The 25,352-nt window shown below is 50.2% G+C and overlaps 1 protein-coding gene across 1 annotated transcript in view; it reads right to left on the reverse strand.

The window, feature by feature from the left end:
- LOC106630380 (hydrocephalus-inducing protein homolog) overlaps positions 1–23,581 on the reverse strand; it is a 29,747-nt gene extending 6,166 nt beyond the window's left edge. Inside the window, exons 1-25 of the mRNA XM_074551102.1 lie at positions 22,620–23,581; positions 21,764–21,877; positions 20,550–20,675; positions 20,187–20,306; positions 19,918–20,052; positions 19,528–19,727; positions 17,564–17,688; positions 16,792–16,993; positions 16,198–16,381; positions 15,742–15,841; positions 15,144–15,262; positions 13,894–14,117; positions 13,050–13,117; positions 12,093–12,328; positions 11,255–11,355; positions 9,969–10,104; positions 9,359–9,523; positions 7,017–7,169; positions 4,920–5,158; positions 4,318–4,573; positions 3,184–3,327; positions 2,873–3,016; positions 2,057–2,370; positions 1,501–1,909; positions 285–383 (exon numbers count right to left, since the gene is read on the reverse strand). Of these exons, the coding sequence (XP_074407203.1) occupies positions 285–383; positions 1,501–1,909; positions 2,057–2,370; positions 2,873–3,016; positions 3,184–3,327; positions 4,318–4,573; positions 4,920–5,158; positions 7,017–7,169; positions 9,359–9,523; positions 9,969–10,104; positions 11,255–11,355; positions 12,093–12,328; positions 13,050–13,117; positions 13,894–14,117; positions 15,144–15,262; positions 15,742–15,841; positions 16,198–16,381; positions 16,792–16,993; positions 17,564–17,688; positions 19,528–19,727; positions 19,918–20,052; positions 20,187–20,306; positions 20,550–20,675; positions 21,764–21,832 (4,068 nt within the window). The 5' untranslated portion in view covers positions 21,833–21,877; positions 22,620–23,581. The remainder of the gene's footprint in view (positions 1–284; positions 384–1,500; positions 1,910–2,056; positions 2,371–2,872; positions 3,017–3,183; positions 3,328–4,317; positions 4,574–4,919; positions 5,159–7,016; positions 7,170–9,358; positions 9,524–9,968; positions 10,105–11,254; positions 11,356–12,092; positions 12,329–13,049; positions 13,118–13,893; positions 14,118–15,143; positions 15,263–15,741; positions 15,842–16,197; positions 16,382–16,791; positions 16,994–17,563; positions 17,689–19,527; positions 19,728–19,917; positions 20,053–20,186; positions 20,307–20,549; positions 20,676–21,763; positions 21,878–22,619) is intronic.
- Between the last annotated feature and the right edge of the window lie 1,771 nt (positions 23,582–25,352).

Genomic DNA, 25,352 nt, shown 5'->3' on the forward strand with positions numbered 1-25,352 from the left:
AGCTGCTACAGCCAAAGTTCCTACAAAAATGTCCTGAAAACCACCTGATGAGGTAAATGGGAACAATGCCCTCCACAGGGGCTGCACAGGGAGCATCCTGGGGCAGCCCTACAAAATGTCCCACATGGCCTCTCCAGTGAGCACTGGCTTCAGCAGAGCTTTGTGATGGACTGGGAGGGATGTGAGGCCCCTCTGTAAGCAGTGCTGAGGGCCACCAGTGGCACTGGGGCTACAGAACCACCTCCCACACTGGAAACATGGACATGAGACAAATTCCCACTTACCTCCTGCATTCCCAGCTTGGGGTGCTCCATCTCTGAGAACCAGCTCAGTCCCCTCATCCTCAGCGGCCTCTGAGACACCCCAGGAGTGGATGACAGCCCCTGGAAAAAGCACCACGGGCTGCAGTGAACTGGCTGCGCTGAGCAAGATCGCTCTGCTGCAGGCTCCAGCACCTCCCACACCAGGAGCAGCTGGAAAGGGACCTGGGCACAAACCAAGGGTGACAATGTCCAGGCCATCAGTCGAGTGTGGGTCCAAGCCCAGCCACAGATGAGACCTGGGCTCCATCTGCACCTCCTACATCAAACCTGCCTGAGGGAACTGGGTGCCCCCAGCACTCAGGCAGGGAGGGTTGGAGCTACTAATCTCTGAAAGTCCCTTCCAAGCCAAGCCATTCCAGGATTCCAGGACAGCCACTTGAACTTCCCTGGTTTACTTGTGCATACATGGCAACAATCAGGAAATAGAGATGATTTTGTGCTTCTATTTGAAAACATTCAGCCACACTGTTCATATAGGGCTTTGTTTCTCCTGATTCAGAAAAACTGTGCAGCGTAGAAACAACTGATATTTGTGTGTGAGCAGGTACAACCCTTCTCCATAAACTTAATGCCAACACTGGGATTTTGAGAAACTCTTCTGCTTCCTTACATCTTTTTTTTTTTTTTAATTGCCCCATGAGCAGCCTCTAGTCCCTCTGATGCACAGCAAGGGGCCACTTCCCACTCCAAAGTACTAATGTTCACCAGACAGATCAAAGGCCTTTTTCCTTGTTTGGAGGAAGAGACACTGACTTTGCAAAGTCTTGCTTTATAAAAGACAGCTCTGGAGCTGTCACTGCAATAGCAGCTTTGGGTGAAGGCGCAGATGTGAGTGCTCTAGCTGGGTTTGGAAGGGGCTATGTGGGGATCATGACTCTTCATGGGCTGACACACATGGGAAGCTGGAAGCCTTCTCATCATGATGCAGATAAAGACCTCATTTTACATTGTAAAGAAAATAAGCGAAAAAATCCCAAAGTCAGCATAGGTCTGTAGGATCTGAGTGAGCTTCTCTGAGCAAAACTTTCCTATTTCTACCTCCCCAGACACCCCATGTCCAATTGCCACTTTCAGGGCACAGGACAGAAGGGCAGAAAAAGGGAGCTTGGCATGAGTATGACTTTTTGGTGGCAAGTTGAGGAGGCAAAGCAAGTGGTAGGTGCACAAGAAAATCCACCTCTGATTCCAGGGAATGCTCTGCATCTTCTGGCTCCTGGTCAGAGTCCTCCTGAGCAGAATCCTCCTGGTCAGAGTCCTCTTGAGCAGGATCCTCCTGAGCAGGATCCTCCAGGGCAGCATCCTCCTGGGCAGGACCTTCCTGAGCAGGATCCTCCAGGGCAGAATCCTCCAGGGCAGAATCCTCCTGGGCAGGATCCTCCAGGGCAGAATCTTCCTGGGCAGAACCCTCCTGGGCAGGATCCTCCAGGGCAGAATCCTCCAGGGCAGAATCCTCCTGGACAAAATCCTGCGTTGTTTCCGGAGTTTTGGTCGGCTCCTCCACACTTACAGTCCTGGAGTATCTCCGTGGAAACACTCTCCTCTTCTTTGATGACCGTGGCTTGAATTTAGGTGGTGAAGGGATGAACCTGGAAAATAACATAACTGTGATGGTGGACCTGTAGTGGGGGAGAGAGGTGCCTGCAGGAGCAGCTCCTCACTGAGAAGCTTCAGCTTCTCAGTGACAGCCACTCAGAGCCAGGCTGGGAGCAGCACGGGGATGATGATGCTCATACCTGATGGTGTTCACCTGGCTGTCTGTCAGGAATGACCAGTGGTAGTTGACAGGGAGTGGGCTGCAGTTGGTCATCTCCATTTGCAACTCTTGTTCAGTGTCATTTAAGATGCAGCCAAAGTCCACGGCCTTGGTGGGGAGGTGGAGATTTGGGAAGTAGACTTCCCCCCGAAGAGGGATCTTCTCCACATGAGGATGCTCCATGAAGCTCACCCTGAGAACCTTCTTTACCACCCAGCTGATCAGATTGTTCTTATAAGCTGGGTTAAAGCGGATGCAGAGATGAAGTTCCTTCCCTACACCCACTGTCAGAGGCTGCAAGGAGATGAGCAGTAATGAATCACCTGTGGGATCATGTCCCAAGGTCTGACAGCAGCAAACAGTAAATGCTCAAAGTGACCCCAGCATGGGCTCCTCAGTTCATGCTTCATCTCTCTACAGCAGGGGTCTGACTGCAGGCACCACAGTCCAGTCCAGGATCCCTCAGGCTCCTGTTTCTGTGCTCAGCCCCAATCCAAGGGGTGGCTGCTGGAGAGCTGGCATGCTTTCCAGGAGACACCTTTACTGCATGGCTTGCCTCAATCTGCTTTCCTGCTCCCCTCTCCTCATGTTTTAGAGCCAGCATGGATGTTACCAATTCAGATAAGATTTTGATTCTTTCAGCAGCTCTGCTGATTCAGCTCAGGCCAATCCACTGCTGACACTACAGAAACTTCTGAAACTGCTGAAGCTTCTCAACTAAGGAGCTCCCAGCAGAAGTGCACCACACCACATCCCTCCTCCTCAAACCCCACTGCACAAGCCCACAGAGGCTCACGTTGCAATTTGCAGGGAGGGGCTTCCGCTTCACATTGCAGACCAGGAAGGGCTGCTCCAAGTCCAGCACCACGCTGAATGGCAGGGAGCTGGTGTTTTTTAATGTCAGCGGCTGGTACTGCAGTGTCAGGACATCACTGGGTTTCTATGGAAACAGGAGACAAGGGAAAACAACCTCAAGTGCCATAGACCTCCTTCCCTTTCCAATGCATTTCACATTTTTCAGTCCCAAAAGTGCATATATTTCTATTTACTTCCAGCCAATTTAAGAGTTACACCTTTTAATACCAGGATGCAATCTGGTGACTTTACCTTTTCCACACGGAAAGCGATGGCTCTGGGGGACATTTGCACTGCAGGGCAGATGAAGTTGCAGATGACATCCGTTTGCAGGATCTGTTTCTTTGCTGTCTCTTTCCCCACCACAGCGTGGCACAGCAGCCGCTCCTTCACCTCCTGCACACAAGATTCCCTTGTGTCCCAGTGTGTGCTGGCAGGCCCTACACCCCACACTGCCTTGCCACCCACCCATGGGCCCCATTCCTGTCACTTGTTACTAGGGACTGAAATTAGTCTCTGCTCTCCTCAATAGCTCTCTTTTCTTTCTGTGCTGCCACCTATTTGTTCTAAATATCTGTGCCCAGGGGTCCTGGAGCCAGGGAATGCATACCAGACTTAGCTGGCAGCTTCTCTGCAGAGTTTCATTTCCCCTGGAAAGAAAGGTCCAGGTAGGAGAACACTCCCAGACTCTGCTAAAATCTCCCCCTCTGAGCTGCTCTCCAGGGGTGCTGCAGAACCTGGCTGTCCCTGGGACACCAGGGCTGGCTGAGAGACTGGGACAAGCAGTGATAGAAAAGCTGACCAAAGTCAAATTGTCAATTCTGATGATCCCTGGGAACAGTTTCCTGCCTGGATGGACATTGCACTGATCATTAGAGCTGGCACACTGTGTTTCCCCCTCCAGGACTCATAGCTAGAGCAGCCCTGTGCCCATGTCTGTCTTCAGAGGAAAAGCAATGCTGTTCCCAGACACTCCTGCCATTCCCAGGGCTTTTATTTTACTTCCTGGGTAAAGCGTTTTTCCCTCAGAAAAAGCACTTGACAGTAGTTTAATTGGCTTCCTGCTTGGGTTTTTATCCTAAGTGCAACTTCTTTTCTCTGCTCTCCCTTTCTGCCTCAGCACATGACACAGGTAAGCCCTGTTTGCCTAAAGGAGCAGTACTTCCTTCAGCCTGTATTTTGGGATCAGCAAGTTGGGTTTATGGTAGCTAGGAAAACCCAAAGGAGTCTTAGCAACTGATGGTGGCCAGCAAGGAAAGCAACTGGCCTTGAAACAGTTTCTTGAAGTCACTTGCTCCTTGTGCCAGACCAGTGTCAAGGGGCTGCAGAAGAAGCTGCAGTGGGGGGGATCTGATGGGGAAGGCTCAGGCCTGGGCAGGGCCTCACCTGGACAGTGCTGGAGCAGCCTTCCAGCACCATGTCCACAGTCTGGCCCGGCCTCAGGTCCACCTGCACTGGGCACAGCTTGAACACGGGGCTGCCAGGCCGGGGCATGGGGGGAGCCCCTTTGCCCTGGGCGCCCGCGGGGGCCGGGGCCCGAGCGCTGCGGCGGAAGGTGCGGAACCCTTCCGTGCTCCAGTAGAGCCGCTGCGTGCGGCGGCCTCTGTTCGTCAGCTGGAAGTGGTAAAAGCAGCGGCTAAAGCTGCAAGAGAAGAGAGGTGCAAAATGTCACGGCAGCTGTTATTTCCCTGGCATCACTCAGCTTCAGCTTCACCCTGATGGCGTTCCCTGACCGCGCACTCTGCAATAAAACCTCTGCCCAAAAGGCTGCCCAGGCTCAAAGCTTCAGCCCTGCCAGGTCTTCCAGCTTTTCCATTTCTGTGGCTTTCCAGGATATCTGGATATTTGACATATTTCTAAATGAATTCCTGTGGCTTCATGGAAACAGAGCTGGGACCTTGAGTACTGAAGATCTAGCCTGAAGGGCTATGGAAAAATTGTTCCTTGCTGAACACACAGGAGATGTGGAAGTTTCTAGAGTCTCCTACCTGAAGCAGGACTTCAAGTCGAGTATTGGAACAAGAGGTTTGTCCGTGACAACTGTGGTGCCAATGCCCACAGCCTGGAGAGAGATGATGGTCACAGGGCTGTTCTCAATGAACACCTTCACCTTCTCCTGGAATTTCACTGTGTCATTCAGGTTAGCTACGATAGCCACGGACACCTCAGAACTGGGGGGAACCACTCCTTTGCTGGGCTCAATCCTCCAGCAGGAACGTTCCACAGCCTGTAGGAAAAGCCAAACACTAAGTTAGATGGAAGCCATGGGCCTCGCTCTGCTGTGAGGTGCAGAAAACGGGAAGGCTAAAGAGATGAATATAAAAACCATAAACGTTTAATTTCCCTAAATGTAAGCTATGGTGTCCAGCACAGCAACTCCCCAAGAGCTTATACAACCTGTATTTTACCTTCCTTTAACATACTCGGGTCATTAGCCCTGTTTTGCTCAACCCAAGGGAAGCTCCTCCTCAGGAGAAGGTAATTCCCTCTGCTGGCTCTCTTTGGAGTGCTTGCCAAGGAAAGCTGTTTACTCCCTGCTGGCTTCCTGGCAGCGGAGCTGGGTGTGCACAAAGGCTCATGGCTGGAGGCAGGCAGGACTGCTCAAATCCCAGCCCAGCAGCCACACAGCTGGAGGACACTGCTGAGAGCCTGAAGGATAACTCTGCAAAGCCAGCTGAGCAAAATCCCAAATCTCCTTTCCCAAGGGCCCATCAGTGCTTCTCAACACCCCCTGAAGGACTGAAGCCCTCACTCCCCACCAATCATCAGCTGTAGAGAGGTGCCCCAGGGCCCTCTGCTTTGGAAAAGTCACCTCTAAATGCTTATAGCAGAGCAGGAAAGCAGGAAGCAGAAAGAAAACTGGACAACATGTGCTCTGTGGCCATGGCCCACTCTTCCCAAGAACTCTTGTCATCTGCTTTCTCATGGACTTCATGGACTGAGCAAGGGAGCTGGAAGGTGCCCAAAGGAGTGGGGAAAGGCCTTGCACCAGCACAGCTGTACAGACACAGCTCTGCAGGTCTGGCCCTGGCAGGAGCACGTGAAACCCAACCTTTACACACCATGAGCACCCAGCCAAGGTGCACTGCTCCCTGCAGAGGCTGAAAGCACAACTCCATTGTGGAGTCAGGAAAAACTGCCCTGCCAGTCCTCCACTTTCGGATAATGTTTAACCCCTAAACAGCTGGAAAAGCAGCAAGAGGAAAATTCACACCCCTCCTCCTTGGCCCAGGAGGCTGAGCCTGAACTCTCACACAACACCTGATGATTTATCCACAAATACAAACAAGTCCACTTGATCAGGGTGGGCTTTAACCAGCTCCAGAAGTTGAACTCATCCAATATACAGAAGATCAAATCTCTTTTCAAAGCTTTTTTCAAGTCTTCCACAGATGCCCCCTCCAGCAGGGAGCACATCCCACTCAGCCCCAAGCCACATACCCTTCCTGGCTGCTCCTCCTGCCAGAGGAGCAGCTGCAGCTCCAGCCCTGTGGCTTGTCCCCCTCTGTAACCTCCAGGAATGAAACAACCTTCCTCTGCAGGTGATCTCCAGAGCCATTCTGCAATGCTACAGAGACCACAGGCTCTGGGGGTGCACAACCCTCACAGATGCATTTGTTTGCAACAGCACCACTGGTTTGACCCACAGGAGTTGTGAAACTTGCCTCCCCATGAGCAGTTTGAGGTCAGATCTCACACCCTGGTTTCTGCCATTAACACGAGTTTGGCACAAACAAATGCAGATGGAATGGGGAGTCCATGGGGAAATCCATGCCCTCTTAGGAGCAAAGGGCCACAGGCTTCTCTTGTTCTCAGAGCTCCAAAAACAGGACTTGCACAGCTCAGTATCTTCCATAAAATAAAGAGAGAACTCGCAAACATGATCCAGACTCATTGCTGCTCCAGTCTCTCTGCAAACTATTTCACAGAGGCGTGCCTGAGATCCTGGCTCCTCTTGCTTGCCCTTGGATGGAATATCTTGCTTCCACTCACACAGAACAATACAGAAACACTACATACAAAAAACAAGTCAAGGGCTGCTGGTAACCAGCACTTCCCTGGAAAACAGCCCCACAGACACTTACCATCTCCACCTGGAAGGCTGCAGGAATCTCACACTGATTGGCGAGGTGGAGAGTTTTGGAACAATCCTCTAGGACTGGGACAGAGCCGAAGTTTATCTCCCTGGGATGGACATAGACAACGGGGCCCTGGCCAACGCACTCTAAACGGATTTCCTGTTCCAGGAAGAAGGTAGGAAAGGTAAAAAAAAAGACGCAACAAAGGCAGTTTTAAAAACACAGCCAGCTCCAACAGCATTCCTAGACTGGGGACAATGATGGCCCTTGGAAGTTGTCAGTGATGCAGACTGAAACAGAAGGCCTGGAGCAAGTGTGGGGTCTGCAGTGATCCCACCTGAAAGCCACAAGCTCCCATCATCAGAGGACAAAGCACTGCTGTTTGCCATGCTTGCTTCTTCACACCTCTTCCACATGGCTCTTTCCTTTACCTCCTGCCTGCTTCATTCAAATGTTCCACCTTGGCCCAAAGCACCTTCCCAACTTTTGCTGCTGCACAGCCATCCTTGAAGACTAAGTTCTTTACAATTCAAAAAGCTGCACTGGTGAAAGCAGCACGAGCCAGAACCAAGGAGGCTCTTCAGAGTGGAGATGAGGCAAGTTAGCTGCCTTCAATTTGTGCTGATGTGTAATCTTCATATATATGAGTAAGGGGCATCAATTAGTAATTGCATCATTCAAGCAGTACTTTTTCCTTAAAAAAAAGTCTGAACTGACTTAATAGTCTGAAACTCAAAAGGATTGTTCTTGCAGAAATGGCACAGATGGTGGGACAAGGAACATGGATCCCTTTGCTAAACTACCTGCTCACACCAGTGGAAACCAGGAAAATTTATTCAGTCTTGTTGGATTTCACTGGTCCTAAATACCCCAACTCTTACACAAGAATTAAATGCATAAAACTCACAACATGAACAAGATTCGCTGGAGGGCTTGGAGTATGATTTAACCACAGAAGAAACCAGCCTCTTTGATGTAAAACCTTTTGTGATGTCTGACTTGAGGGAATGGCATTGACAGCTGCCAGAATTACCTTCACTCAGAAGGAGCAGCATCCAGAAATGCACATCCCTTTGGGACATGCATGTCTGTGCAAAGAAGAGCCAGAAACTATGTACCATGGCTGGTACCTCAAGAATAAGGAACTAAAGCCCTGCATGATGAAGGACCTTGTATTCCTCTGGGAGAAGGGAGGCCCAGGGGGCTGCAGCCTGGCTGATACTGCCCAAGGCTCCCTGGAGGAAGAAGCTGGAGGGAGGAGCTGTGCCTCACCAGCTGGCTTTGCTTCTAGGTGACAGTGGGATAGAAGCAGCAGAGGCAGGGCAGAGCCCTTTGGAGATGAGCAGAGTAGCACCTGGAGGATGCCTGACCCAGCTTCAGTTAGGGTGTGACAATGGGACAGATTCTCACTGAGGAAAAGGCTTATAAAAACACACAAACCCTTCATCTACAGGATTCTTAAAAGGGACAAGAGCAGCCCTGCTCAGCAGCATCACAGGCAGTGTCACACACAGGAGGGAGAATAAAAGCAGACAGCAGCTTTGTCCTCAGTGTTACTGCTACACACACACATCCACATCCTGCAGCACTGCTGCCTTTGTGGGGTGCTCATGGCACAAAGCAGACTATGGAGGGATGAAGAGCATCCACGTCTGGCAGACTGGGCCTGTATTTTGTAGTCACTTGCTGTTATGATATGTGCCTCTTTTAGGAGATCTTTTAGAATCTTCTTTACAATCCTTAGAATCTTCTTCAGAATCTTCAGAGTCCTCTTTTAGGAGGCTTTAGTTCAGGAATTGCTTGCCTTATCCATTTCCAAACTTGGTGGAAAAAACAAGCAAAGCCTATGCTCCAGATGCAAGTTGTGTGGACAATCATTTTGTTTTGGGTGGGCTTTTCTTGAGGAGATATGATGGTTATTTCTCAGACCTGAGGGACCTGGCTTTTAGAGAAGCCTCAGTCCAGCTCTGCACAAAACATTCCTTTAGCAAACAGTGCTTGCTTTAGCAGGATTCAGGGATGTGATGCCGAACAGCTGTAATGAAGCAGCACTTGTGTTCATCTGATAACATGGTAGAGTATGAGACCCAGGGACTGGTTTGGGTTTCAGCCTGGGGTTGTTATCCCATCTCCCAGATTTGTAACTCTATGCTGGGTCAGGCACTCAGATTGCCACCTGTGAGGCTTCCACTCTTCCTCTTTCCTAGGCATGAGCTGCTGCTTGTGCCACCAGTCCCTTCTGCCCTTGTCCACACCAGCCATAAATCACAAGCTCCTGGAAGAATCCCTGTGCAGTTTAACCCCACTGGGATGAGTTGCTCAAGGCACACAAGTCCCCTTGCTCTCACCAGTGGGGATTCTGGTCTCCCAAACACGGCCAGCTTGGCAGTGATGCTGCACTGTCCCAGCAACTGGGCCTGGAGTGTAATTGGGATCTGCACCGAGCTGTGAGCCTCGATAATCCCAGAGGGTGCAAGGCTGGAGTACCACGCAGCAGCCTCCTCCTGGTGTTCCTGGCAGGGACAGAATCAAAGGAATCTTCAGAACTGAGGAAACTTTAAACTCCTTAACCTCTACCACAAGAGCAACTCCCACACGCTTGTAAAAATTCTCAGGAGAAAGCAAGAAAGCAAAAACCAAGATGCAAGGTGTAGGTGCTCAGCATCCCCAGGGGTCCAAAAGCTGCTGCAGCAGAGAAACCCACTTGGGTGCTGACAGCTTCCTTGCATCGGATTTTCATGGCCCTCAAAGCCCTGCCACGTGAAAACAAGTCAAGGACTACACTCTAAACATCTTCCTCAAGATGTTAAACTGCTTCCTAAAGTTTGTATTTAGGTTCCTGTTCTCAGAAAACCTTTAGCTTTGAATAGAAACCAGCAAGGTCTTACCCAAACCCTTTTATTCCCCTAATAAACCCCCAGTAACATTTGAGGGGAGGAGATGGATGCAAGGCCAAACCTGAGGGAGAAGACAGTAGCAGCCAGGGAAGTCACTGTCATTCACCAGGGTCACCTTCTCATCATAGAGCACCTTCAAGCAGCAGTGCCCCAGTTCCACGACAGGGTTGAGCACTCGCAGTGTAGGAACGATGCACCTGGGCAAAGAAATGACCCCAGGGGAATGAGAGACACTGGGAGCATGGAGAACTTTTGTCCTCCAAGAGCATGCAATGGAGTGTAAGGTATTTGCAAATCTAACAGAGTAGAGTAGTAGAGCAGTCCTACAGTAGTCCAGAGCTGTCTTAGCAGTGTTGCCCCTTCTCTGCCCAAGGACACTTGCAAGGACTCCTGTAACAGTGCCAGTGGTCCCTGAGCTCTGGGGGAGCCTTTCCAGTGAGGACCAGTGTCCACCAAGGCTCAAGGAACACACGACTCCCGTGTATCAGTGAAAATGACTCCCTTTTCTCCTCCAGCACTGTTGTCCTGCCTGCAAACTGAATCATCTCTTCCAGCAGTGGAGGGCACAAGGCCCACAGTGCAAGTGATCAACTTCTTCCAGTTCCTAGAGCTGCCTCAATTCCTTCCCCCATGGATCTCTACACTGACTGTCCCCATTTGTGCTTGCTTTACAAAATGGCAGCCCAGGCACTGACTGGATGGCTCTGCCTGGGAGAGGGAACAGCACCAAGGAACTGCATCCCTCTTGGCACTAAACTGACATCCACAGCAGCACAGCAGGATGGAATTCTGCTGCAGCAAGAACAACTTTTGGTCTCAGCTCTGAGAAAATGACTCAAAAGAGCCAGAGGGAAGCAGTGAAAGCTGAGCTGGCCTGCCACATCAAGGACTACAGTCCTCTTTGTAAGACCTTTTGCTCTCCCCACTCCTGCCTGGAGCCTCTTCCCCGCTGCACATGCACTGCTGAAGGGACCCAGACCCCAGCTCTCAGCAGGCTGCTCACTGTGTTCCAAACCACTGCTGCAGGATGGTCACAAGCCAGCATAAGTTCACCACTTGCAGGAAGAAGGGCAGGCAAGCCTTTGGAAATTTGTTCCAGCTCAAGCACCAAAGCCTAGGCCAACAATTAATGTTATTCCTTCTCCCTTTAGAAAAAGGCCTAGGGCCATGGCTGGCTGTGAGCAGGGGGGTATCTCACTAAGGGCTGCTTTCCTGGCACTGTTCTCATGTCTAGATGGGCAGATCCAGCTCATGAAGCAGCACTTCTCCTTTGGAGCTGCAGCCAGGCAGTGTGCTGGTGCTGGATGCATGAGCAAAGACAAGCAGGTGCAGGAAAGGTGCTGGTACCTGGCTGTGAGGGGCAGTGCAAACACCCTCCTGCCAACGTCTTCCACGTCCAGCACCAGCTCCAGATTGTAGTCCCTAACAGTGTTGGGACACAGGGTGACCTGGCAGAAAAGAAAAGAAGTGCAGCAAGTATTTGCTAACTCCCAAAATTCTCATTACCCATGTGTGCTGTCCTCCAGCTCTTGTTCCATGGTAGACAAAGGGAGAATTGTCCTTTAATTCTTCTGCTGGTCCATAAGTAGAGCAACAGTCTTTGAGAGTAAAAAAATCCCTCTGGCAATATGAGATTTGCTAAAGGGACTAATTTTTTCACCTGACTACAATGACATAAATGCAGAAGAAGTCTGTTGTCTTGAATGGAACAAGTCCAGCCTTATAGCAGGAAGCTGAGGGCAGAGTGTGGCCCAGCACATGCTGGGCAGTTTGTGGCTGCAGAGTATTTTCTGTCCTCACTGAAGATTCCTGCAGTAAATACAACTCATCTGCTGCCCAGGAGATGAGAAAAAAGACCAGGAAGAAAAGAAAACTGCTTTCCACAATGATATCTCTTCAACAGCAACTTTCTGTTTTCATCCTTCCTCTGCCCACTTGCAATCAAATAAATTGTTCTCAAAAACACAAGAATGGCTTCAGGACTTGACTATATGGTATTGATCTCAGTGTAGGATTTTGGAAACAAAACAGTGCTCCCTGAGGAACATCCCAGGTAACCCAGCTAGCAGAGGCCTCCCAGCAGTGCAGATCTCTCACTCCCAGGATGCTCAAAGCTGGCACCAGAGCTAAAGCCCTCCCACACTGCAGTGAAGCCTCAGCCGCGGCAGCTGGACTCTTCCCATACCTTGATATCCTGGGATCCCAGGGCACGGACAGTCCCGCTGGGGGGATTTATGGTAAATTCCTGCGGCCTTAACAGAACTCGAACTTCCTTCCTCCATAACTGGCTGCTGGGTTTTCCTATCTGAGTGGAGCTGCTAACACTGGGCACTCCCAAGCCATCCCCAGGAATGTAGAGGGAGAAGCCCATGGGTGTCAGGGAGGTGTTAAACAGGCAACACTTCAAGGTGTGAGGAAAACCTAAGAAAATGACACAAATCCCCATTTAGGCATCAATACCTCATTATTGCTGGTGTGAATATCCTGCTGGTAGGATAAAATTGTGCTTGGATTTTACTTCTTTGTTATCTGAACTACAGCTCATTGCAGTGGATCTAGGGCTTGGCTAGCCAGCTATGTGTGGAGCAGACATCTCCCAGCCTGCTTACCAAGAGTCATTTAAACCCAGATGGGGAGGAAAAACCAACTGTAGGCACAGCCCAGGGCTTTTCCATGCCCATCAACAGTGACTGCAGCAGGGAGGCACGAGAGGCACAAAAAAGATGTCACTCGCTCAAATGCCACTGAGGTAACACATGCAGACAACATTCAGCAGCACAGTTTAAAGGAACAAAGATAAAAGAGCTGCCCCCAGCTGAAGAAACCTTAGGAATGAAATCAGATTAAGCAGGATGAATCTGCTATTACAGAACCATATTCCTGCCTGGTGCCTTTCTTTATTGTGCCACTTACTAAAAGGGAAATAAGAAGTGGCCAAACAGTGATGCTGACTTTTTATTCCTTTGGTCCTGTTGGATCTCATGATGGCAAAAGGGTACCTGAGGCACCAGCAGCCCTGAATGAACACCCTGAAGAGGCTGTGGTGGAGGAACACAAGTGATGAATGCTCTTATGTTCAAGGGCTCCATTTCAGCAGCACACCAAGCTCTGACACTGTGGTGCCAGCCCAGGGCACACTCACCAAAGGCGATGTCACCGAAGTGCAGGGCGGGCACATCAAAATGGAAAGTGGGTCCCATCACAGAGCCCCTGCAGGAACAAAGGCAGGGAGGCAGTGCCTCTGTTAAAGGGAGTCACAAAGGGTTCTGTGTCCTTAGGGAGAGGGTGGACAAAGGCAGGGAGGCAGTGCCTCTGTTAAAGGGAATCACAAAGGGTTCGGGTGTCCTTAGGGAGAGGGTGGATAAATGCTGCTGTCAGAGCCACCCTGGGTTTCAAATCACCCCAGCACCCTGTGCTCAGCACAGCACCCACGTGGGCAGGAGGCAGCCAAAGCAAAGTGCCTAGCAGCTGACAGATGCCCCAGTCCTTGGCACAGTTCCTGCTGCACAGTTCCTGACTCCCACATCAGCCCTTTGCTGGCTGTGCACAGGAGCTGGGAGCACAGCTTGTCCCCACAGCATGGCTGGGAGAGGGGAGCTGAGGCTGCTGCTGCCCATCTGGCATGGATTATTAACAGGAGTTTTTACAAACACTGCTGCTGCTGCAGAATGACCCAGGCTGGCCCATCTCAAAGGCCTGGGGGCCTTGCTGGGTGTTCAGGTGGGACATCCCAGAGCAGCTGCTGCCCAAAGCTGATCCATCCCACTGCCTGCAACAGCCTAAGCAGGAGACATCCCTGCAGGGAGGAGTCACTGCAGCTCCTGGGTACCCACACAGGGCAGCAGGCACCCCCACACTAAAGGGATGCCAGAGCCACCTCAGGCAACACCTTTTTTCTCTGCTCCACCACAAAATGAGGGAGATGGAAGATGATTACCCAGAGACAGCTACAGATGTGCCCAACAAGCTCCCAAAGCCCTCCCCACCTGACAGTGAAGATCACAGGCTTAGGGGATTCAGCCACATGGAAGCAGAATTGTTCCTCAAACTCCCCCCGGATGGTGGGACAGAAGGAGATCCGGATGGCCTGGAGCTTCTCTGGTGCCACGATGCCCTCCTGGGGCAGGAAGGTGAAGCAGGAGCCCATGGCTGTGGTTGGAGGGATGAGTTTGAAGGGAGCCTCAACAGGCCCACTGTTGACCAGGTATGCCTGCAGCAGCAGAAAAGCAAAGCGGAAATACATGAGGAATGTTCCTTTCCTATAGAAGTCTGAGTCACTTTCAAATTAAACTATTAACACCAGTAAAAGACAGAAGATGCCTTGTGCTGCTGCATGGCAGAAGCTGTGAAATACAGCTTTGTATAGCTTTGGGTTTTTCATGCAAAGCAGTGATAACTTCACATAACCAGGGTCACTCTGGGGTTTTCCCACTGGCAGAGATAGTCCAGTTTGACCTGCAGCACAGAGGGGCTGCTCAGTATCACTCAGTTCATTCACACCTGGCCCTAAGAGCAGCACTGGGCATCACAGCATTACCAGTGACATCACCACAGAGATTTCAAACATGTCCAACCCCACCATGGGCAGGGCACATTCAGCTTCCATTGCAGCCCAACCTGTTTACAGCGGAAGTGGGAGAAACCAGAAGCAAAGATGTAGGAAGTTCCTTGGCTTCCTTCCCAGAAACACTTTGCTCTTTCTAGAGCCAGAGGTACATCATGGCTGAAGTGTGGTGAGGGGCTGGTCAGCAAGGGAAAGCACTGCCAAGGGCTTTGGCCAGTGCTGAGCCAGGAGGGCGGATGGTTTTCCTCTGACTCCCACGAATATGCAGGAGGGCCATAGCTGAAAACTGTATGCAATGGACTTGAACTCAAATGCAGCCAGTTTGTTCCAGCTGCTTTTGGACAGCCTGAGCACAAAGGTGATTTGTGTCTGGGACTGGAACAAAAGCCTCTGACCATGCAGCTTTTTGACCCAGTGTTGGTTTCATGTGTCAAGTGGTTTTGCAGGAAGTCTCCCAGCTGATCTCCAAAGAAGGCTGCCCAAAAGCAGGGCCTGGGGTCTCACGAACAACAGACACACCTTTCTGATCCCATCCAAAAGATCCAGATTCCAAAAAATCCCCCCAAAATTGACTAGCATCACAACTACCCAAGTTGCCAGAAATCCCACAGGTCCACAAGGCTCACTGCTACCCTAGGAGCCAGCAGCACCCACCCCAATCCTGCTGCTTACCTCATATCTGTGGGTTACTCTGACAAAAACCTCCCCGATGTTCAGTTCCTCAAAGTGGAAATGGACCTGGGGCCCGAGGCCTTCCCCCACGAGGAGCAGGGGCAGCCTGTTCTCACGGCCTGGGGAGAGATTTCTATTTCAGTACAGGAATTCCTTCTGCTCTCCTGCATTTTCCAGGCTGCCTTAGTGCCAGTCCCTGACTCTGTGCTGCATGGGACCAGCTCCTGATGTCCCAGGAGCAGATATGGACCCTTCTCTTCCCTCAGGAGACGCAGTACATCCATAGAGACCATCCTCTATGTTGAGTGTGGAATTTTAGGAAATGCCAGAAATTTTGTTCTTTCTCCTTCTGAGTGCACCTCAGAGTGTTTTCCCCAAGGGAGGAGGAGCAGACTAAATACAGACAGCATTTAGAACAGCTGAGAGGGAAAAAATCAAAATAGAGGAGATGCCCTGGAAGCTGCAGGGACAGTGGGCACGTGCCAGCAGTGCCCTGCTGAGCACAGACCCTCCCCAGCCATGGCACAGGAGCCCAGTGATCTGGGGGAGTGTTTGCAGCTGCCTTCACTGCAGAGAGGGGCAGGGGAAGGAGCCATACCTGAGATGTCACAGTAAACTGTTCGCTCATAGACCTGGCCTGCCTGGGGCGTGAAGAACACGCTGATTTCAGCCGAGCACTTCGGCATGATCTCACCCTCCTAAAGCAGAAGGACACAGCGAAACCTTTATCTTCAGACACCACAATTCTTGTTTTCAACCACAGTCCTGTAAGCTGTTATTTGGAGCGTCAGTGACAAGCAAGGAGTGAGTAACACTCATCAATAACTATGAGAATAGAGTTTGGAAGCTTTAGTCAGGCTCCTGCTGCCTGCCAGGAGCCCACAGGGCAGAAATGCTTTTTGTAACCAGCTCTCTGGCCTCACCAGAATCCCCATGACTTCTCTCTTGGCACACAAAGCCAGCTGAGGCAGGGATCAGTCAAGTGACCTTACTCAGGGAGGAGGAGGAAGAGGAAGGACAGAAGCAGGAAGGGAGGTACTCAGCCATCATTTACCTTTGGCTCAAGGGAGAAAATGTCATCATCTAACAGCATGGGATCTCCTCTGATCTTTGCTATCTCACTCTGGAAGGTGTGGTTGAGAAGAGCAAGGCGTTCTCGGCAAGAGATGTCCACTTCATGCTCCTTCAGAAAACTATACAACTTGTGCCTTTGCTGCTGGTATATCCTGTGATACTGCCTGCAGGCGTAGGAAAGACAAACCCAGCAGGTTGTTTAATAAGCCACGTCTTTGCAGAGAGAAGTGGAAGTGCAGGAGCAGCTCCACAGCAAAGGGCTGACCCTGAGCCATGGGGTCCCAAATGCATTAGAGGGTCACTTGTTCACTCCACACTTGCAAGCTCAGGAGACCTTTCAAAAGCCAGCAGCCCTCAACAGAACCTTCTGGCTCAAAGCCTCTGCCACAGCTGAGGAAGAATCCACCAGCCACCTCAGGCAGCTTTTCCTGACACACAACTGCTTGGGGGAGGCAGGAGAGATGGGCTGGTTTACTTACCCAAAGCCATTCAAAAGCACCAGTACCTCCTGAAGCCATATGTTAGTTTTACCCTTGGGCAAGGAATGTCTCTGAAATGGATCTTTCAAACCCACCTCAGCCTCAGCTGCTCCTCCTGTTCCTCAGTATCCACAGCCTTCCACTGGAAGCGGGCTGTGATGTCGCTGCGGTTGTGGATGAGCACAGTTGCGCTGCTTGACATGGTGATGTACGTCTTCTCCAGGGTCACAGCATTCCTGTCCAGCCCGATGTGGGCATCCACAGCTCTGCCATGAAGGCTTGTGTGGATGTCTTCACCTGGAACAAAGCAGAGGGGAGTCTTTGCTCAGCTCACTGGCTGATGGAAGCACAAGGAACAGAGCACACCACAGGCAGCAGAAGAAAGTGTCTCAACTTTTAGCTGAGTGAGCAGTTCCATGGATCAGTCCATGGATCACAAGCTGAGAGCTGCATGTGCACAGCATGACGCTGTCCTTACAACCTGCCAGCATTTCACCCTCTAGAACAGACCCCTACCAAGGCTCCCTCATTTCCAGAGCTTTCAAAGCTTCATTATTCCCAGCCAGCTCCTGGGATGCATCTGGGCTCAGACTTCAAGCTCACCATTCCTGTTGCAGGTGAGCGTTACCCAGGCGAGATGCAAACAACAAATACCAGACATGCTCTCTAGAAATGGCATTTACATGGAGCTCTACAAGGATCAAGATGACAAACTACATGACTACAAACCAGATGACTAGAACATGAACCCCATGAAAACTATCATCATCTCCCTCTTGAAACCCATGGCCACACCAGCCTTTCTGCTTAGAACAGGCTCTGCTCTGAGGGATGCACAGAGTGCCCTGAGCACTGCCCAGCACTCACCTGTGTCGTAGTGCACAACAAGGGACGCGGAATGGTCACCAGTCTTCAGTGGCTGAAATTCCACTGCCACCTCCACGGCATCACCAACATCCAGAGTTCCCATGGCCGGAGTGACAGAGAAAGGGCTGCAACACAGAGACAGTAGGACTCTTGGTGGAGATTTGGGGACATTAACACTTTTGCAGTCCAGTTCTGATCACTTGTGCAAGCAAAGAGCAAACCAACCACAGTCAGCAGAAGACAGAACAGACAGGGTCAGAAACAGCCACTGACTCTAGTGTGAGGAGATCCAGCCCTCACAAGATCCTATGGGATGAAATGACCTCATCTCCCCCATACTCTGTATCCAGTTCTCTGCAATGAGGCTCAAGGGTCATTTGCATTTTGCTTACTCTCATCAGATATCAGATCTCCTTACTGACAGAGCTGGGCAAAAGTTATGGCCATGGATACCAAGGACCAAGTACTCCTAACATAATTTAGAAACAGAGCTGACCAGTGAGCAAAGCTGGCAATTTTGTGACCAAGTCTCTCAAAGCACCATTCACCTGCACTTTTGGTAAATGCTGTGTGCAAGGAGGCTGCAATCTGTTTCAAGTCCCATGGTACAGTTATCTGCTACAGCCAAACGTTCTTTTGTCCACTGGTGTCTTAACTGCCATTATTAAATGATTTGATTTTTAGAGAATTGATCTCATTAAAAGCTGCCTCCCACACCAAGGAAGACAGAAAAATTACTGCTAATTGAATTGCCTCATGTGTCCACTAACACTTACTGCAGGAAGAAACTCAAATATCATCTAATCTTAACATCTATTACTTTTAAGTGATGGTCAGTTAATTCTGACGTCTAACAGCATTAACTGTTCTAATAAATTCAATCTGTTAGGTTACAACAGCTCCATCTCTGTGCTGAAAAATTCTGTCCAGAGTCAGCAGCTCACAAGCTCCATCTTTCCCTCTGTCACTGCACCTAGGCTCTATTTCATCTACTTCAAGATTTAATTCCTGAAGTTCAGAAACTCTTCAAATCCCTGTCAAGCAGGATCCAACATGCTCTGTAGCACTCAACAGAACTGCTGGCAAGCACATTGTAAAGGGATACCAGACTTTATGGGGATTTATTATGGCGGTGACAAAACAAGATCTGGAAATCCCAGAGAAAAACCGTGCATGGATTTACAAGTTCCTGCCTACATGTTTGCACAGTCCAAAGCAGCAGCCTGTTTGAGCAGCATCTGAGGAGCCTGGATTGGAGCTGCCAATAGCTCTGGCAGGCTTTGGTGGAAGCTCCTCTTGGACCCTCATGTTTCACAGCAGAAAAGTCAATTTGCCTTTTGACCTCTTTTGCCAGAGAAAAAAAAATCAAAGCCACTCAGCTGCCTGAGGTTAGACAGCAGGTCTGTGCTGCATTCCTGAGCTCAGCTCCTACACCAAGACCTCTGGGATCACATAACCCTCAACACACCACCAGCCAACTGAACTGGTTTCCTTGCAGGTACGGTGTCAAAAATGCATTACCCTCTCCAGTTCAGCCAACAGGAGAAACAGTGATTGTCTTCTGAGACTGGCAGGAATAGCACAGGCTGCCCACAGCCCAGCTCATGTTGGGCATCTGATGCAGGGACCACTGGAAAGCCACGTTCCTGTGGCCTCCCAGAGAATGGGTCTATTTGGCTGGCAGTGCTGAGTAAGCATTTCAGAAGCTGCTTCTGCTCAGGAGGGTGCAAGCCAGCTACCAACATGTTCCAGCACCCTCCAGGAAATCTGGGACAGAGAAAGCTCAAAGGCTGCATCCTGCTTAAACCATGAGAAGCAACGGCAAACCCCACAGGTCCTGCTCACTTCCAGCCAGGGCTGCAGGGCAGCAGCTCTGATGCTCTGGTTCCTTTTGCTGCTCTTTCCCAACTCTGCCATCACCCAAAGGTGATATCCTTTGCACAAGGACAGATGAGCTGCCTCACCTCTGGGTGCTCAGCTCGTAACAAGCAGGGCGGTTTCCAACATTGTGAACCAGCAGGGTCTTCTGGGTGCTGTACTTGACTGGACACTTGGAGAAGTCCAGCTGGTCAGGGAAGTCCAGGATGGCTCGAGCACCAATGGCCCAAACTGGTACAATGAACTCTTCACTTTCAGTGGTGCAGAGGAGCTGGTGGAAATAATCCTGTGGCAAAGGAAACTGTCTCAGCACAGAGCCTTTATCTCCAACTTTAGCATGGGCATAGAGTATCTCCCAGTTCTAGATCCTCTGAAACCAGAACAGGTCCTCAAAGGTCAGGCCAGATGCCCTGAATCCAGCCTTGCAGGTCCACTTTCCACTGAAAACAGCAACCTCTTGGGCCCTCCAGACTGACCTTTTTCTGCCCAGGGATGAAGAGGATGCGGACAGTGGTGTAGAGGCCCGGTGGCACCTTGCGGCACACGTCACTGGGGCCCACCAGCTGGAAATAAGGTGAGCTCTTCAATGTGACCTTCACCAAGTGAGGAACCTGCAGGAGAGACATGGAATGATGGTTTTGCCACTTGTGATGGCACAGGTGGACATGTCCTGGTGCCATCCTTAAGCACCCTTCTCTGCTCTCCTCTTCCAGCACAGCGTTAAACCTCCAGTCCCAGCACTCACCTTGTCCCTGTTCCTCAGAACCAGCGGCACTTCACAGACCTCACCGGGGCTGTAGTTCTGAAACACCACCTCTGGTGGGCAAGGCTGAAATGAGCGCTGCTCTGGGGCAGCTGCTGAGAACTGCAGGGAGAGGCCAGAGACAGGTTCAGCTGCTGGGAGGAAGATTCTGCACTGATCCCCAGTGAAGTGCAGACTCTGGGTGAGCACATCTGCCCAGCCCATGCTGGGCAAACAGTGGCTCTTCCACCTCTGCCCTGGGCTGACCAAAAGCTCCTCGACCACTCTGAGCAGGCTCAAGCCAAGCTGCTCTTTTGGCATCCTCCTCAATTATCACATCAAATGGCAAGGGCAGGGAAAGGCTACCTTGTAATGGGAGGTCCCAGGCTTGTCTTGAGGCTGGACAACCTGAGGCAGACTCAGCTTCTTAGCTCTGGCCAGCCTCTGCTTGGTGCTGAGAGACATCTCCTTCTGGAAGGCAGAGGGAGTCAGCTGGAAGGCAAAAATCCAGCAAGAGTCTCAGAAATACCCTTGCTCACGGAGGCTTTTCTTGTTCACTTAGTACTGATGAATGATTTGTGATCACAGCCACTAGCACAGTTCTGGAAGCCCTGGAAGTTTCCTGCTGAAATACTTAGCACCAATAAATTAATAATACAGAGTGCAATACACATACTCCAGCCACTTGGCTGTGTCCCATGAGTCTCTCTGTGATTTGATGGGACATGGTTGGGGATTTGGGCATTTGTTTCCTCTTACTTTCCCCTGGATTGAGGCAGTGACCTTTTCAGAGAGTGGGGAGGAGCTCTCAGAACTGCCCATACTCCATCCCTGCACAACACTCAAAACTCACAGCCAGGAGATAGCACTGCTGGCTGAGTCCAAGGGAAGCAAGCAAGAAAAGCTGTACCAAGAGTGAGGTGCACAGGAATGTGTCCAAGTTTTAGCTCTCTCTGTCAATTAGCATTGGTTTTCTCTGTGTGGGCTGACAGAGCCCTGGACAGAAAAAAACAGAGGGATCTCCTTCGCAGAGGCTCAGCAGTGGGGCATCTTCAGCCAAGTGAGCTGCAGACAGCAAGGGACCTTTGTGGCCCTGGCTCCATCCAGCGCTGCCTGCAGGGCTGCATCTGTGCCCACCCAGGAGCTGGGAGAGAACAGCTGCCTTGGCAGCTCTTCCAGCTGGGACCAGCCGTGGCTCTCAAGGCTTTGGGCAGAGTTTGAGCTTTCCCCCTCACGTGCCCGGGTGCCCAAGGGCAGGATGGTCAGAGCAGCACAGGTGAGTGCCCAGCCTGACAGAAGGAATGGCTGTGGCAAAGGGGAAGGAAGAAGCCCATGCTGAGGGCTTCAGCTGTCCATTGGTTTCACTTGGCTCTGCTGGCACAGCCAGGCAAGGCGCTGGGCTGTCCCTGACACACCCACAGTGTTCCCTACTGCACCAGGACAGCCCCAGCAACAGGAGCACGGCACAAAGGGCTGGGGAGGGGCTCTGCAGCTTCAGAGCACTGCTGGACAACAGGGGCAGGGAGAGCAGGGCCAGCAGGGCAGTTTCCAGCCTTAACACAGCCCCAGGGGTTACTCACAGAATCAGCCTTCAGTCTTTCTCTGAGCAAAATACGAGGTGTTGGTGTCTTTGGCACTCCAGAAGCCATGGAGTAGGGATGATGTCACAGAGGAGTGACAATACCTCAACAGAACTGGAAGAAACAACAATGGAACTCTGAAAATCCACAACCCAACTCATGGCAGACTCAAAGGACATACTGGTGCTAAAGATTTTATATTATTTGAGAGTAGTAAGAGACAGAGCTAAACTTGTCCCACCCCAGGGAGGTACCTGGGCAGTCCCACCTTGCCCAAATCTGCATTAATCCATTGGAGTCTCACATTTTGTGAGACCTCACCACAAAGACCAGAAGAGGACTGAATGGGATGGGATGGGATCCATGGAATGGTGATATTTTCTACTAAATCTGTCTCTGTCGCTCTCTTTATTCCCTCCTTCCCAGCTCCCTCCCCCCCCCCCCCTTTTTCTATTTCTTTCTCCCTCTCTCTTCCTCACATTTACTGTTCCATAAAGTCCAAACTATTGACTTTGGCACATGGTCTCGTTTTGCACCTTAATCCAGGGGCATCTACTTAATAATTTTAATAACCAGATCATAACAGCCCACTGAAACTTGAACAGAACTCATTCACCTATAAGTAGTTTAAATACATACTATAGGAAAAAATGTATAGACTAGTATATTTAGGAAATGTTGCATTTCCTCAGTAAGAAAAAAGCACCATCAGCAGACCATGTATTGTTCATCCCCTCAGCTGTACATGCCACCGAACTGAAGACTGGCATTATCCCATCCTGTATTTCCCTTTGGCATTCTCTTTCAGAGCACAGATGTGACAAAACCAGAAAGTACAACTTGAGTCAATCTTTACCTTCAAACGAAATTCAGGACTCTCTGGCAGAAACTAATGTTCTGCAAGTTTAGGAGTCCCTCGCAGAGCAATGTTTTGCGAGTTCTCGCTCACAGTCAGCACTGTTCTGCGAACAACTCCGCTGGCAATGACCGAGTGTCGCCGGCTGAGCGCACCGGGTGCGAATGAGCAGCGGGGCGGCTGCGGGCGCTGAGGCCGCGGCGCCGTCACAGACGCTGAGGGCCCGGGCGCGGTTACCGGGCAACCGCGGCACCGAGCCTGGGGCCGGGCCGGGCCGCGCTGCTGTGCGCAGGACATTGGCACTTTGCAGAAAGCACTAAAGCCAAGTCAGCAGCCAAAGTCTTTCTGTATTTATGAAAGTTTAAAATGTGGTGATAAAGGCACCTTTGGCAGGTCTATACCCTGCTCTTTGTATACCACTAGGATGCTATCCTGGCTGGAGCCCCATCAGGGGCTGAGGGAGCTGGGAAGGGGCTCAGCCTGGAGCAAAGGAGGCTCAGGGGGCCCTTGTGGCTCTGCACAACTCCCTGCCAGGAGGGGACAGCCGGGGGGCCGGGCTGTGCTCCCAGGAACAGGGACAGGAGCAGAGGGAACGGCCTCAGGCTGGGCTCGGGGTGGGCACAGCAGGAATTTGCCCATGGAAAGGCTGCTCAGGCCTTGGCAGGGGCTGCCCAGGGAGCTTTGCAGTGCCCATCCCTGCAGGTGTCCCAGGAAGGGCTGGAGGTGGCACTGAGGGCTCTGGGCTGGGGACAAGGTGGGCATCGGGCACAGCTGGGACTCCATGGTCTCAGGGAGCTTTCCCAACCTTGATGATTCTATGATTCTATGAAGGGATGATTCAAAACAGATTTTAACTCTAAATCTATCATACACAAATATTACAAAGGTCAAAATTCACCTAAAAGAAACTGAAGATTATTCTTTAAGATTGAAATAATCATATGTCAATGTTGCATACAACATTGATACATACAATATTGTAAAGCTATATAAAATAAGAGCCTTGTTACCCTTGTAAAATTATGGCTCAGGCCTGCTGCTTCGGCTAAGTACAGCTAACAGCTAGCCTGACAAGTTCTTGTGAGAAAGGAATTTGCACCTGTGAGAAGAAAGACTTCTACCCACATGTTCTATCCAAGAGATGAGAATGGGAGGAAAGGTTTTCACTAATATATACTTTAGCAACTACTAACCAATGAACCGAATTGCAGTAAATTACCAATCAATTAAAATGAATGACAATTCCTTTAGAAAACCATATAAATGTGAGCTGTGAAGAATAAAGTTGGGCTGTTGTGCATGAAGACAGCAACATGTAAAGACAGCATTACATGAACTACCCTTGGGTTTAACATCATCAGTGAAAAGTTAAACTGGACCTCTCTATTAGGAAAGGATTATTCATTCAAGTTTTCTTGTCCTTGAAGAGAATACAAAAGTCTTTATAAATATATTACTGCTTATGTAAATACAAACACCTTCATGTTAACATGTAGAGAGACATTCTGATTAACATTATTGACAGACCAATGGAAGAGGAAAAATAATCAGATTTTATAGGCTGACTTCTTCCCTCTAATACCTGGCCTTTCTGGCTGAGATGCCAGACTTATGACCACACTGCTTAATTCTTTTTCAGTTAAAGAGGAAGCAGAGTTGCGAGAAAAGCTGTGCCTCCAATGATGCCTGGCCTTGTACACATCTAGTAAAAAAGATATTTCTATGTTTTTGAAGTTTCTCAAAAGGCAGATCTTTGCCTTGGAAATGCAACTCTCAGTCAGTGACTTTGTTGGCAGAAGATGAAATAAAATGCAGCTTGTGCCTTTTCTGTGTTTATCTTTTGTGTGCTGGTTTCAGAGTTTGTTTCATGCTGCTGCTTTTCCCCTGCTCTTTTCCCCGTGGGTGTTTTGGGGGAGCAGAGGTGCAGCGGCCCCAGGGGGGCTGTGGTGGCCAAGCCAGGCGAGCCCAAGGCAGGCTGGATTCACGGCCACAGGGCCCTACTGGGATCCATAGATAATGAGAGGATTTGCCCTCAGAATTAAGGGATGACTATTGTGTGAATATTAAGAGAAGCTTTATTGATGTGTACTTATGTCATTGTAGTTTAAATGTCCTCTCTTCTCCCCATAGTTTCCCTTTTTGCAGTGCTTTCCCTCTTCCCTGTGAGCACCATAGGCCCCTGCTCTGGCCACAAAGGCATCAAGGTGATGAGGTTATTTCTCCTTTCACTGGGCCTCATTTTTTCAGAGCTGATCAGTATCTGATCTGGCTGTGGCTGGAAACCGACAGAGACAATTTGCCAACAAAAGCCTCATGGCATCCTCATGGTACAGTGCTCCTACAAACCTTCTTCAGTTATTCCCCATTCCAGCACCCAGGGGAACATTCAGTGATGTCAAAGATCAACATTTCCAGCTAATGGACTTCCTCATAGTTCTCAAGTAACTGGATTTCAAAACAACAGTTATTTATTTCCATTTCCCTAAGAGACATTGGACATTATTCTTTTCTTTTCTCATGCTGTGGAGCCTTGTGTAAATGACTTGATAGAATTTGGTAAGTTTTGTTGATTGTAATTGGTCTTTTATGTATCTTATCCCATATTTAATAGATAACCAGTGATAACCTTCACGAGATAATACCCTCACAAGAGTGTGCTGTTTCAACATCAGAACATGGGAGCCTTTTTTAAATGAACGAAAAGTGAGAGATGTCATAGACAGAAGAATTATA

Source organism: Zonotrichia albicollis, chromosome 13, assembly GCF_047830755.1.
Source record: "Zonotrichia albicollis isolate bZonAlb1 chromosome 13, bZonAlb1.hap1, whole genome shotgun sequence".
Lineage (NCBI taxonomy): Eukaryota > Metazoa > Chordata > Aves > Passeriformes > Passerellidae > Zonotrichia > Zonotrichia albicollis.